The sequence below is a fragment of the Rissa tridactyla genome, chromosome 4 (assembly GCF_028500815.1).
Source record: "Rissa tridactyla isolate bRisTri1 chromosome 4, bRisTri1.patW.cur.20221130, whole genome shotgun sequence".
In the NCBI taxonomy this organism is placed as follows: domain Eukaryota; kingdom Metazoa; phylum Chordata; class Aves; order Charadriiformes; family Laridae; genus Rissa; species Rissa tridactyla.
In genome coordinates this window covers 72,085,720-72,100,088 of record NC_071469.1, presented here as the reverse complement: position 1 = coordinate 72,100,088, position 14,369 = coordinate 72,085,720, and the positions used below count along the sequence as shown (strand labels likewise).

At 48.4% G+C, this 14,369-nt stretch overlaps 1 protein-coding gene across 4 annotated transcripts in view; it reads left to right on the top strand.

Annotated features, from left to right (window-relative positions):
• The window catches only part of RANBP10 (RAN binding protein 10), a 91,331-nt gene that overhangs the window by 67,626 nt on the left and 9,336 nt on the right, over nucleotides 1-14,369 (top strand). For 3 of the 4 annotated variants that reach the window (XM_054201473.1, XM_054201471.1, XM_054201474.1), the window contains exons 7-13: nucleotides 960-1,072; nucleotides 4,643-4,751; nucleotides 5,754-5,902; nucleotides 8,052-8,247; nucleotides 10,992-11,116; nucleotides 12,001-12,146; nucleotides 12,625-12,736. In XM_054201473.1, coding sequence (XP_054057448.1) covers nucleotides 960-1,072; nucleotides 4,643-4,751; nucleotides 5,754-5,902; nucleotides 8,052-8,247; nucleotides 10,992-11,116; nucleotides 12,001-12,146; nucleotides 12,625-12,736 — 950 coding nt within the window. The remainder of the gene's footprint in view (nucleotides 1-959; nucleotides 1,073-4,642; nucleotides 4,752-5,753; nucleotides 5,903-8,051; nucleotides 8,248-10,991; nucleotides 11,117-12,000; nucleotides 12,147-12,624; nucleotides 12,737-14,369) is intronic. The other variant, XM_054201472.1, reaches the window with a different exon arrangement.

Here is a 14,369-nt window from a genome sequence, read left to right as displayed (position 1 = left end):
ACCGACAGCGGTCAGAAACACTTGTTTTTAAAACAAGTTTTAAGAATTACACACCTGCGTAGAGTGTTACACCTGAAAATTATTGCTGACTTATAAAGTACTTCTTTCTTGAACTGCACGTAGCTAAGTTGAATGCGTGTTTTGAGCTGTGACTTGGTGGGATCAATACCAGCTTCATCCTGAGAAGCTGACTTTGGGATTCATCACTAGAAGCTTGGAAATCTTGTGCTGGCTTTTTAGGTTTTGTTAAAATCCAGTGAGCATTAACATTTACCCGCCATATCCTGGGAAGGCACAAATGCTTTAGAAATGGTCTGTTCAGAAAGACGTTTTTGTTGGTTTTGTGTTCTGACAGTGATACTACCTCCCCCTCCCAGCGTTTTTCGAAAATACAACTTAAAAACGTGTTAGTGTTTGTGAAATCAATGCTGACAGTCTGTTGTTTGTAAATCAGCAGACAAAAGAGATGTGTAGAATTCATAAGGAGATTCAACTACCAAAGATACAATTTCTGGCAAAGTAAATGATGGAAGAAATTTAGGACCAGAGTCTTGTTTTTTTGTTTTGTTTTGTTATTTTTGCGATCTACTTAAAAGCCACGATCCTCTATGAGCTTCACATTTTGTGTCTCTGTAGGATGTCACTGGCAGTGACACAGTACTGAGTTCTTACAAGTGACCCTTGGGCAGCACTAATAAAATAAATACTGTGTATGCATTGGGAGTCTTAAATCTTTTTATTTTTATATTTTTCTGCCTTAAGGTGAAATTAGAGTCTCTCTTACCTATCTAGGAAATTTACACTGTCTGGACCCAGAAGTAGGACCCTGGTCATGGCCTAAGCAAGCTGAGTTCGGTCACTGAAATTGCAGCTTCTGTTGTGTTGATGTTTTTTTCTCCACTGTGATTACCCTGTTTTACCAATGCCTCGTCATCTGTTTGTATTTTCTTGTTTTCTAGCATGGTTTCGTCGTATTTGGTTCATCATGGGTACTGTTCAACAGCGACTGCCTTTGCCAGAGTCACGGACACCACAATCCAGGAAGAACAGACCTCAATAAAGAATAGACAAAGTAAGTCCCCTGGGGAGTCGTTCTCAACACGTGGCATGCTGGCCACATGTTTCCTTCGGGACTCTGCAGAGGAATGAAGTGCTGTGGAAGTAGAAAAGTTATTCCACCACAGCACAAAGGTGTCCACAGCACACTACTGACTTATTGTTCCTGCCTGTGGGTCAGTAGAGCTTGGGGACTGCTGCTTGGAGCACTTTTCCCATCGCCACTGTGTCCCTTCCACCCTCTGCCATCTTTGCCTGAAAATTCTTTCCATTGTCTATCTGCTCTGAGAAATCACCTGCATGTGTTGAAGAGAGTAAGTTTTCTGATCAACTTGGTTAACTTCCCTCAGTCTTGTTGAAAATGAATAGCTGAATCCTGAAATCATAGGATCATAGAATGTGTTGGGTTGGAAGGGACCTCTAAAGGCCATCTCGTCCAACCCCCCTGCAGTGAGCAGGGACATCTTCAACTAGATCAGGTTGCTCAGAGCCTCATCCAGCCTGGCCTTGAATGTCTCCAGGGATGGGGCCTCCACCACCTCTCCGGCCAACCTGGGCCAGTGTCTCCCCACCCTCAGTGTAAAGAACTTCTTCCGAATGTCTCATCTAAACCCGCCCTGCTCTAGTTTAAACCATTGCCCCTCGTCCTATGGCTACATGCCCTTGCAGACAGCCCCTCCCCAGCTCTCCTGTAGGCCCCCTTTAGGGACTGGAAGGGGCTGTAAGGTCTCCTTGGAGCCTTCTCTTCTCCAGGCTGAACAACCCCAGCTCTCTCAGCCTGTCCTCGTAGGAGAGGTACTCCAGCCCTCGGATCATCTTCGTGGCCTCCTCTGGACCTGCTCCAACAGGTCCATGTCTTTCTTGTGCTGAAGGAAGAGCTGAGGTGGCTCTCCGCTTTGAGACCAGCAGTTTCACGCATCAGGCTACACATGATATCTAGGGCAGAAGGTGCTTTCTTGAGGTAGTGCCAAACTGATGGAGAACAGAATGATTACCTTGGACTTGCCTGAACTGAGGTCACTGCCTATCAGCATCCCTTTGGATTTGGGTTCTGCGATGCAGCGTGTTGCAGCAGGGGCAGTTTCATTATCATGGTCACAGGGACCCAGACACATCGATCCATTTTGACTACAGCTCCCAGAGTTAACGAGTCTCCCAGTCCCTTTGCACATTTAGTCATCAGGTAAATTTTTTGCATACTAAAGGTTTTGCAGATTCACAGCCGACACGCTTAGCTCACACTAGGTGGAGGATTTGTATTCTGTGTCTGTTTCGGTTACTGCTCTTTCCTACAAAGTGGTTCATCTCTCAGTGGGTACGGCCGTAAGTGCTTTTGGTTCCTGCAGAATAAGGCTTGCAGCGTTCTCCTGCTCTGCGGTTTTTGGGTTGTTTTGTTTTTTAGCTTTTCTATTCACAGGCTCAGACTGCAGAGTCACAGAACATTGGTGTGTTTTCTGCATTCTCCTGGCTGTTGAATACATCCCACTCTGTACATTTCCCTTCCCTTTGTGAACCGTTTCTCATGTGACTGTTACATACCAGGAGCATCGTGGCCCTTTGTAGCTCACTCCATACATTACACACGCTTAGCCAGCATTTGGGTTCATCTGGGGACTCTGCTTAGTACCCAAAATAACTTAGAGTTGCTGCCCGTTAGTGCTGATGGGCTTTGTGCTCTCTAGACCATGCATTATGCAAACCTGAGCCCAGCCGGTGTTCTTGCTGGTGCGGGTTTAATTGGTAAAGCCTTACGGGAGGGACGCGAGACAGTGATCTCGTTTGTCTGAGGACAGGTGACGAGGCAGATGGGAAGGAAGGAATATAGAGCTCTGAAGTTGGGGCTTCAATAAAAGGTGTGAGGAAAACACAGATGGGAAAACAAAAAGAGGGGAAAATATAAAAGGCGGCGACATCTGTGAGAGTTGCCAAACAAGGCAAAGAAGAGAGCTGTCAAAAGCAGCGAGACATGAAAACGGACGTGCAAGTAAGTAGAAGAAACAGAGCGCGAAATGAAGGAGACTGTGCAACACACGTTGGTGTGAGCGCCGCGTCTTTGGGTTTAGCTTTCAGCTACAATAACAAGCAAATAGACACTGAGAAGTGAGAGCCAAGACAAGTCATAGCAGATTGTTACCGGGGATTGCTAACAAGGATTACTGGGCTGGGCTTTGAACTGCTCATGGCTCGCAATAGTCACAGCCTGTTGTTACGAGCGCCTCTGCTTGCAAAGCGCCTCACTGGCAATTCAACACCTTCTCTCTGTTGTTTGTGAGGAGTCCTGGAAAAACAGAGAGAAGTGCATTGCATTTTTAGTTTTAAGGCCACGTAGTTTTTTATTTTAAGGGCACTTAGAAAAAAAAACAAAACGTGAACCTCTGTAGATCAGCAGCTTCTCTGAGTGTTCATGGGTGGGATCTCAAGTTAAGTCTTGCACTTGTGTCTTGTGACCCACTGACGGAACGTACGCAGGACATGAACACCCAGGATGATAGATGGCTTCTGCCTCATATCTTTGCGGCTCCTAGAAGTGTACAACTCGTGGAGCGGTTTCTAGCTTGGTCAGTAGCTGATTCTTGGAGCCAGCTTACAGGTGCCACATCCTCATTGCAGGCCAAGCTCAGGTTCCTTCTCTGGGAATACTTTGAGGTGGGACTTGCAGGAACCCAGTTTTATTGATATAATTACTTCTACTTAGAGGTAGGGATATAGGGGAAACACTACTGTGCTGTGGTTTAAGCCCACAGACCCCCTAAGAATACTCTTCTTATCTGATGCACAGCCACACGTACAATTCTAAGCATGAACCAGCCAGAGGACGTAATGTGGGGGTGACCCAGGGGCTTCTCCTCTGAAACTGTCATTTCCCCAGCAGCCTCCTTGCTCCCATCCAGTTGTCATGTCCTGCTTTCTTTTGCATCACTGCATAGTTCTGTGACTAAAGGACTAAAGTCCCAGAGCACCCCACCCCAGCGCACCCACTTCATCTTTCAGATCCTTCTACTCTTGATGTTTCTGAGCTGCTAAGAGATTCTCCCTCATTTTCACGGGCTTTTCCTCATCCTAATCCATAATAAATAGAATCACAGACTCATAGAATGATAGAATGGTTTGCGTTGGAAAGGACCTTAAAGATCATCTAGTTCCAACCCCCCTGCCTTGGGCAGGGACACCTCCCACCAGCCCAGGTTGCTCCAAGCCCCGTCCAGCCTGGCCTTGAACACCTCCAGGGATGGGGTGGCCCCAGCTTCTCTGGGCAACCTGGGCCAGGAGCTCACCACCCTCACAGCAAACAATTTCTTCCCAATATCTCATCTAAATCTCCCCTCTTCCAGTTTGAAGCCACCACCCCTCATCCTATCACTCTATGCCCTTGTAAAAAGTCCCTCTCCAGCTTTCTCGTAGGCCCCCTTCAGATACTGGAAGGGGCTCTAAGGTCTCCCTGGAGCCTTTTCTCAATGTGGTCCCCAGTTCTCCCTAGCCCTTGTGCAAGGTGGTAGTGGGGAGCTGTGTGGCAAGTGTGAGACGACTCTTCTGGCCGTTCTTGTTGGCCGGTCCTGTGTGTCAATAGGTCTCCTTTTGCTTTCAGGAATACAGAAGCTAGTATTAGCAGGCAGAGTGGGAGAGGCTATAGAAGCAACCCAGCAGCTCTATCCTGGCCTCCTAGAACATAACCCCAACCTGCTCTTCATGTTAAAGTAAGTATGAATAGCTTTATACTCCCTAATGCTGAAATGTGTAGATGAAAGAGGGAAGAAAGAGGCTCTCCAGCCATCCGGTCTGGTTGCACACCTTGGTCTGAATTTAAACTGTCTGAGATCCCATTGGGAGCAGGTGGGAGAGGACACAGGTTCGCTTCTTTGCACAGTACTTGTAGCAATGTAGGCAGAGCTGTTTTGTTGCTGCTCAGACCCAGTATGGCTTTGCCTCATGAGGTCAGGCAGAGGTGGGTGAAATTTTAGCTCCGCCAACTGCCAGAAGCTCCTCCACAGATGGCCTTTAGTTGTCTTGTGGAGATCTTGCCACACTGGAGCAGGTGGCAGTCACTGGGAAGGTTCCTAGAAAGGCAGATGTATGGAAAAAAGGCTATTTGGGGTAGAGATTAAAGGGAGAAAGTGCCTGTGTGTCCCAGTTCTCCCAGCCGTACAGAGTGGCTCTCCCCAGCCTCCTGAGATGTGTAAGGACGGTTCCCAGTAAAGCCAAATGGGCAGCTGTCCTCACTGCCCTGTCACTGTGAATATTCCGTTTTTTACCCTTCCTTGTCTATTTGCTGTTGGCCACCAGCATTTCTAGGTTGATGGTGGGGTGGGGCAACTACGATGTTTGGCAGATTTAGTATGATGTCCCTGAAAAAAAACCCCACAGTCGAGTTTTGGGGTTCCTGCAGAGATAGTGGAGATGAAAGCATGCTGTAAAGGAACTGCTTCTTCTTAGCAATATAGAAATAAACTTGGTTTTTGGGAATGTCTTACCATTTGTTAGCATCAAAATTGCAGTTTCTGAGCTACTTCCTCCCATAGCATTATCAGAGCACTGGCAATACAAAGGTACCAGGAGTCTGAAATGTCTTTTTCGAAGGCAAGAGATTTAACTCCTGTGCAGTTTCTAGGACTTCTCCGCTCAGTAACAAAGGAAACCTCAACGCAGAGCATCCTGGCTGTCACGCACCCTTTTCTCCTTCTTCCCTCCTATGAAATCAGGTGTCGGCAGTTTGTGGAGATGGTGAATGGGACAGACAGTGAAGTACGTTGTTTCAGTGCCCGCAGCCCCAGATCCCAGGACAGTTACCCCGGGTCCCCCAGCTTAAGTCCTAGACATGGATCAAGCAACTCACACGTTCATAGTACCGGTAAGTGCGTTTTCTGTGTCTCCTGGTGAGAAGAGCAAATGTTAAAGGTCAGCTACTGTCCATTACCTGCTACTTTCTGTACATCTTTCTCTGAAATGCTCCGTTCCTTTCTGATATCCAGCTGAGAGGACATACTGTTGTCGTGGGTGTCTCTGTACTGTTACAAAATCGATTTTACATTAGTTATTTTCCACAGACAATTGTCTACAGAGCAGGTTTTTTTCAGAATAAAGAAGGTTTTGAAGGTGGCCTTGTAGTGCAGGCGCTAGTGACTCAGTGTTTCACTGCCCGAGCTGTAAGAGGAGGTCTGGAAAACAAAACCTGTTTCCTTGGAGCCTGCAGAAGAATTGCTTTCCCGTAAGGAGCGAGCAGAAGATGCACTGTTCTGGCCGGCTGAGCGAAAGGTTAAGGGGATGCCTTGCATGAGAGCTTCTTCCTCCCCCGTGGACTCCGTGGACCTTGCAAGCTCTAAACGTGTGAGAAGGGAACAGTTATGTCCCTGCAAAACCCATCACTGAAGCATCAACTTTTTGCAGTTTAGGAAATGAAACTTTAGGATTTGAAGCGGAAAGAACGAGGTAAACCAGGACACCCAAGCTATCTTCCCTACGTAATTATTGACTCCAGCTTTGAAGATGGAGTAGGCCAGGGAGTATGAGCAGAGCCCCTGGAAAACACTCTGAGCTGCTTCACTGAGCCTTGAGCTGCTCACAGCCGTCTATTTGAGTGTGTTTGGTTTGGGTATTCCCACTGCTGCGTGCAACAAACAGTGGACAGGCAAACATTTAAGGGAAAGGTGGACAATTACTTGAATGCCTCCAAGCTGTCACTCACCTTCCCAAGCCAGTATCTTTGTTTTCCTGTGTTGTGTTGCGAGAAGCCCTGGGTGTGTTTCTCTGACTAGATAGTCGGAATGATCCCGTCAGCCCATAAAAGCTCCTGGTAATACCCGTTTTCAACCAGGAGATGCCCACATAAAAAAAATCCTACAACACAAGGCAGCATTCATATATATTTGTCTCCATCCACGGGACAACCACCTTCCGCAGTTCCCTCTGTCCGACCTTGGTGCTTTCAAAATAGTGATAATTTCATCAGTCATATTTCAAAGATTAAGCAGGAAAAAAAAGTTGGGCACGATCTACTGCATCTTTGCCATGTAAATGCGCAGAGTGGCCTTTTGTTTGAATCTTTGTGTTTCCATGATAAACATATAAATAAATTCCCTGGCTATAAATATGATTGTGGGATCAGCTGATGAATTTGGATATATCACCATCACTTCTGGAGGAACAGCCTCCGTCACATCATCTAGTCAAGATCCTGTGGTCAATGTTGGTTGCCTAGGAAGAAGACGAGCCCATAGTGAGATTTTTCCAAAATATTATTTGAACCCCTAATGATTTGTAGTTGTCTTGGTATTAAATAGCCCCTGCAAGTTTAGCCGGTAATTTTTGAATCCATATAAAACTTGTGGTAATGACCAAAGGTTTGTGTCCAGCGTCAGTGAGTTCAACCGCTTGATGATAGGCACCTTTGGTAGGGGAGAGGATGAGATTTCAGGCCTGACTCTCCTTTCAGTGATGTCTGTTCTTCTGAACGAGGAAGGTCAGCTTGTGATTTTTAAGAGGATTCTTGTTTGCTGAGCGTTGTGTGAATCCGGTGTATGCCTAATACAAGATAGGTTGTGGAAAGCCTGGAACGTTCTGCTTGCAAAGAGTTCTTGTGGTCCAGTTTTCACCTGTGTTCTCATAGTTTTCCTGGATAGAGGGTTTCTGAGAAATATTTGGGTTTGTGAGAAGAGAGTTTGTAAACCCCTTTACAAACCACCTATGCTTCATATTTCATCAGTAATTTCTGTGCTTGTGTGAGCTGCTTCCGCCTGTCTCTTATTTCCAGCCCATTTTTGGAATTTCCTTAAGCTCAGACGTTGCTGGTGAGCAGTGGTTTCCTTCCATATTCATTTGTGTTTTCTCTAAACCCCACTAAATTTTAAGAACGATGAATAATAATTTAAGTCCCACAGTCTTATTTTGCTTTCTTCCTTTGGGGTCTGCTCTCTTGCTAAATTGTTGACTTCGTTGTTGACTTCACACTAGAGCGATACTGTCAGTCTGGTCTCACTTTTCCCTTTCTTCTTGACTTTCAGGAGCAGATAGTCCAACCTGTAGCAATGGAGTCATGTCCACAAAAAGCAAACAGAGTCACAGTAAATACCCAACACTGAGTTCATCATCTTCATCTTCCTCCTCCTCCTCTCCCTCATCTGTGAACTACTCTGAGTCCAATTCTACAGATTCTACCAAATCTCAGCAGCACAGTAGTACGAGTAACCAAGAAACCAGGTATTTTTTTCTCCTTTGTAGATGTCTGAGGAGGGTGAGATGGTGGGAGAGGGCTCAGTCTGCTTTCAGAAGAGCCAGAAGGGTCTTGTGTCCTGCTCTTATGAACAACAGAGTGACCCTTCGTTAGCTACAAGGTCACTACTGTTCCTAGCAGCCAGAAGCCTGTCCCGGTTCCCCTGCTCTGGCCAGGCTCAGAGGCTCATCTCATAAGGAATATTATGATGCTCTTGTTTCAAGCACCGAGCTGTGCCACTAAACTGGTGCCATCAGATCCCAACGGGATAGTTTGGGCAGAAGCTCTCCCCTTGAGCTGTTGCTGCTGCCTCAGCCAGTTGGTGACTGCTGCTGAGCAGCCCCCCTGCCCTCTGCTGGGGGAGGCAGCAGCTCGAGTGCTTACTGCTGTTGCAGTTTGAGAAAACCCATAACAATCAATTGTTGTTTCCATAATTATTCTATCACCCGATGAGCCCTCCCCACCTGGAAAGGGGAATCGGGGAAAGCAAGGAAACCGGAGGGTTGAAATATAAATAGATTTAATAGGATAAGACTAAATAATTAACAATAATACTAAAGAACCAGTATTAATCCCAATACTAATATAAAATACACTAGAATTACACTCAGCCAATTATATCATGAGGAAGCTGTGCGCTCCCAGCAGTGGACAGTAAATGTGGGACCCTGCCAGCGCTGCGGCTTCGGGAGGAAGGGAATCATAGAATCATAGAATTGCTGAGGTTGGAAGGTACCTTTAAGATCATCGAGTCCAACCTTTAACCTACCCTGACAAAAGCCACTTCTAAACCATGTCCCTAAGTGCCCCATCTACCCTTTTTTTAAACACCTCCAGGGATGGTGAATCCACCACCTCCCTGGGCAGCCTATTCCAATGTTTAATAACCCTTTCAGTGAAAAAATGTTTCCTAATATCCATTCTAAACCTCCCCTGACATAACTTGAACCCGTTTCCTCTCGTCCTATCACTTGTCACCGGGGAGAAGAGGTCAGCCCCCATCTCTCTACAGCCTCCTTTCAGGTAGTTGTAGAGGGTGATGAGGTCTCCCTGCAGCCTCCTCTTCTCCAAGCTAAACATGCCCAGCTCCCTCAGTCGTCCTTCATAAGGTTTGTCCTCCAGACCCCTCACCAGCTTTGTAGCCCTTCTCTGGACATGCTCCAACACCTCAATGTCCCTCTTGTAGCGAGGGGCCCAAAACTGAACGCAGTACTCGAGGTGGGGCCTCACCAGTGCCGAGTACAGGGGGATGATCACTTCCCTAGTCCGGCTCACCACACTATTCCTGATACAGGCTAGGATGCTGTTGGCCTTCTTGGCCACCTGGGCACACTGCTGGCTCATATTCAGCCGGCTGTCAACCAACACCCCCAGGTCCTTTTCTGCTGGGCTGCTTTCGAGCCACTCCGCCCCACTTTCGAGCCACTCTGCTGGGCTCAGGGCTCCAGCACGGGGGCAAGGGGTTTCTCTGGACCGCCGCCATCAAGGGAGAGAGAGCGACTACACAGCAAACTTCCTAATTTATATCAAATGTGACATTCGTGGTATGAAATCATCCTGTTGGCCAGCCTGGGTCAAATTCGCAGGCCTCGCTCCTCCTCATCCCTGCACCTGACGAGGCTCGAAAACACTGAGACCTTGAATCCCACATGGCCTAGGTGGCTATAAAGTAAATATTTTCACGAATTCAGATGCTAGTGTCTTTCAAAAGTGGAGTTTTCCCCGGCATGAGAAGGTAAATTAGTCCTGTGTCGCTCAGCCCAGGACAACTGTGTTGGTGCATTGCCCTCATGAGTATTTTTCTTGGGCTACCTCTACCTGTTGCCCAGTTGCTTCCGGATGAGCCTCTAAATCAACAGTTTTCTACTTGTGACAAGCAAATCAGACCTGTAGAAAGCCTCCCTTCTCCCGGGAGCCATAGGCAGGCAGTCTGTTTACTGGAGCGTGGAGCATATTGAGCTGAGGTGGGAACGGAGCTTCCTTTGGGCCCACTTACCAGGTGGGTGTTGCAGGGTTGTCTCGGGTCCTGCTGGAGCGGAGGATGTCCTTGTGATGAGTAGAATCTCTTGCTAATTGCGGCTGGCACTCATCCTCTGAGGGCTGTGCCAAGCGCAGTTTGCAGGACAGTTTGTCGTCTCTGTCGTGACCCCTTGAGGGCCGTACAGCACGTAACCGAGCGAGAAACACTTGTTCAGACTCCATTTACCGGAATCGTGTGATAATGTTGGATTTATGGTTCTTTTTTTTAAATCTAGAGCCCAAGTCCCAGCAAGATTTTCTCGTCGTTTCAGTTAATCAGCAATCTTATCCCGACTGCTGTCATGAACATTTAAGCCTAGAGCCCTTGTGTTCTGTATTGCACTTTTTGCAAGTGTTGATGGCTTACCGCAGCCAAGATTTCCCTCCCGTTTGGTATGTTAGGATGTTATCTGTTGTCTGGCTGCTGCTCACTGTCGCAGAGATGACTGCTTCCTGAAGGGAAAATGATAAGCACTCTGCACCTGTAATTATGACAGCCACTTTCAGCACAGAACCCTATTTCATAAGTTGCCATCAGAAGCCTTCACCATTTTTTTGCTATACTGAATCAGACCATCTGGCACCCTGTAGTCCCATCTGGCACCTTTCCTGGTTTACTGGCCATTGCTGGGCATCATTTGGCATCTGAGCTCTTCATTTCTTCCCTTTCTAATTTAGACATCTTGGCCTTTCTTTCCTCCTTTCACCTCAGTGACAGCGAGATGGAAATGGAGGCTGAGCATTACCCCAACGGAGTCCTGGAAAATTCATCCACCAGGATAATGAACGGCACCTACAAACATGAAGAGATCCTGCAGACGGATGAATCCAGCATGGGTAGGGCCTCAGAGGCAGGAGGGGTAAAGGGAAATAGAGCAGGTACGAGAGTTAAAATTGGGATAGGATTGCGGTGAAACACATGTACTTCGGGTTTCTTTCCCCACCCCAGTCCATGAAGTTTTCAGGATGCCTGTTTCACGGGGAAAATGAATCTGTCCTGGAACTAAAACCAGGTCTGGCTTTTCATAGTTTCATCCCCAGCGGTGCTGGGGACGTTGTGGAGCAGAGGAAACAATAGGAGTCAAAGGTTTGTTCAGCGCTTGGTCATGAATTCCAGCTCGGAGCAGTCCTGGCACTTCTTCCTGCTGGGGGATGGAACTGAGCTGCGAAAGGCAGCTCATGCCCAGCCACAGAGCGTCCTCACCACGGTGTGGTCAGCTACAGCTGTCTTGTTTGCGGGTGCATTAGCCAGGAGGAGGAGGATGCCTCTGAAACTGGGGATTCCTCCAGTTATAATGGGTCTTGTGGCCACGGAATACTGGGAAGCTGGTGGTGTTGACATCTCTGACTGAAAGTTTTCTCAGCCCAGGGTTTGTTAGGCCAGGGGTTTCTGTGTTGTGTCCGCTGTCTCACACAGATAAAAGGGTAACACAGCTGGAGTTGTGAGCTCCCGTGATTCTCTCCGAGTATTTGATTTGTAGGTAGTCCTCAGGCATTAAACAAACTGAGCTCAAGTTTTTCCTGTACCTGATGGACGCTGTGAAAAAACCACTTCGGCTGTCGCAGTGCAGGGATCAGAAGAAGCTTCCACTGGGATAAACTCAGAGCAGGGAGCAGCTACCCACTCCAGAAGGGGAAGGAGTTTAGGGGTAGCATGACACAGAGTGGGCCGTGGTGGGAAATGGGAGGTAACTGTTACTTCTCCTCTGCCTTTCCTCTAGAAGACAGTTGCCCCCAGAGGCAGCTCTGTGGAGGGAACCATGCTGCCACGGAGCGAATGATCCAGTTTGGACGGGAGCTGCAGATGCTGAGCGAGCAGCTTTGCAGAGAATATGGGAAGAACACAGTGCACAAAAAGATGCTTCAGGTAAGCCTGGGCCTTGTGCTGCCTCACAGCAGTTCTCTGGGCCAGAACTGGGGCTGTGGGTTCTCTTGCAGAGCTATGGGTGGCCCTCACTTCTGCACTTGGTGAGGAAGAGGGGGCCTACGAGGGGATCAGAGGTCGAAACTCAGTGAACATAGAGCATCTAGACCCGGTTCTCAGCAGAGGAGAGAAGAAATACAGCTCCTGCCTGCCTTCGCTCTTCTTCTCTCCAGGTGACATTCTGCCTGCCTTCCCGTGCTGGTTCCCCTGCCAGGTGGAGGGGGCACCCTCTTTAATCCAGTATCTTGATGGCCCAGTGTGGTCCCTTGCTGCCAAGAAGAAAAGGGCCATTTCTTTTCAGGAGGTAGGCACCTGTCACCTTGGCGATGGCAGGAGGTGCCCCGGCTGATGGACTTGGAGGTTTTCCTGTGTGTTTGCAGCCATGCATGACCTTACCGTGCCTTTCTGTTCTCTCATACAGGACGCATTTAGCTTGTTAGCTTACTCAGACCCTTGGAACTGCCCCGTTGGTCAACAGCTGGACCCAATCCAGAGGGAACCCGTGTGTGCTGCTCTTAATAGTGCTATATTGGGTAAGGCCTGGTTCCTCTGTGAGCGCTACCACTGGACGTATCTGCTCGCGAGGGCTGTCCTGTGGTGGACAAGCCTGTGAGTGTTAGGAAAAGTTCAGAAATACTTGTGTTTAGCTTTTGCCTCTCTTTCTGTTGCTGGGGACAGGGCAGTGATGCAGGAAGGCAGGTGGGAGGGAAGCCTGCAGGGAACAGATCCACCTGAACTAATCTTCTTTTGGCTCCCTTCCTTGGGTCGTCTTCCAAGGATGCTCCTTGGGATTTTCCTCCCCTGCTTACTGAGGAAGCCAAGACCTCTTTGATGCATTTCCTGCCCCTCTTCTTCCTTCGAACCCAGCTGAATCACTTCGCTGGCATTAGTAGGGGTCTTTTCCAAGCTGTTTGGGTTGGCAGAGTTTTGTCCTGGCATCGTCCTGCTTTCTGGTAGGGAATGCAGTTGCTCTGTCGCAGCAGCTCCTAAGTGAAGCAGGTTTCTGTAGCGTTGGCTCTAAAGTCGAGGGGGGCCATAATTCCAGTTACCTTCGATCTTGTGTTGGACATGTAGAGTTAAGTGGGTCTGTCTTCCCTTTGAGCATTGCCTCTGCATGTTCCCATCATGTGCTGTGCCTGCTAGAGCCCAGAGAGCCTGGCTGCCTGCAGTCCAGTGTTGGAATCGGGGCTGTTGCAGTGGTCCAGCCCTGTTGCTCTTTCCCTTATGGTCCTAACTGTGCTGAGAGGACCCCGCTCTGCGCAGAGGTCTGGTTATAGGTTGGTTTTCTTCAGCTAGCAAGACAGCTCCCCTTCTTCTGATGAGCTTTGCTCCTTGCGTCAGCAGGATGGATCATGGTTGGATCCAGGTATGAGCAGTCTCTTGCCCTCCGTTGTGTCCTCAGAGCTGAGTGTTTGTGCCTGTTCTCCCATTTTCCTTGGACAAGAATGTTCCTTGTCGTCATTTACTCTCTTACCTTGATTCTGGTGTAGTAAATGCAGTAGCTTTCCCTGATGGAAGTCTTATGCTTGCAATCAATGAGTTGCCATGTCATTGCTGACCCTCCTGGCATCTTCAGCTACAGAAAATTCCGTGCTGGAGAAACGGTTATAGCGATAGTGAGGTAACGGGCTGCCAGCACTCTGCAAGAAAGGGCTTGTTTCATTCTAGGCAGGGCCCTCGGCCCCGTCAACCAGACCCCGCGCATGCTTTGTCATTGCTCAGGTGACTTCACAGGACACACCGCAGTCTCGGTTAGCTCGGTCTGTCCACAGCCGGCCAAACACTGCCCGCTGGACACCTTCTCTGCCTCAGAAACCCAGGCTTGGTCCTGTGCGCAGTCCACCTCGCCGTGCCCAGATGTATTTCCTAGCAGGTCTGTGCACCTCACGTTGAATGTGCCAGGAGATTTAGAGATTATCTTCTGGGGGAAGGAACAGCTTGATGGACAAAGCCTTGAGGGCTCCTGTTCTGTCTGAGTAAAGGAACAGAAATGACATGGTTTGGGAAGGAGAGTCCCTTCCCCTGACAGTCAGCATGGGCAGGTGTCCAGCAGGGTGGCTCAGTTCTAGCCGTTGTTGGTCCGGTGCTTGAGAGACATGGACAAGTTGCTGAGGGGTGTCATCAGGGAGACGTGAAAGACGGTATCTGGACGTGCTTCATCACACA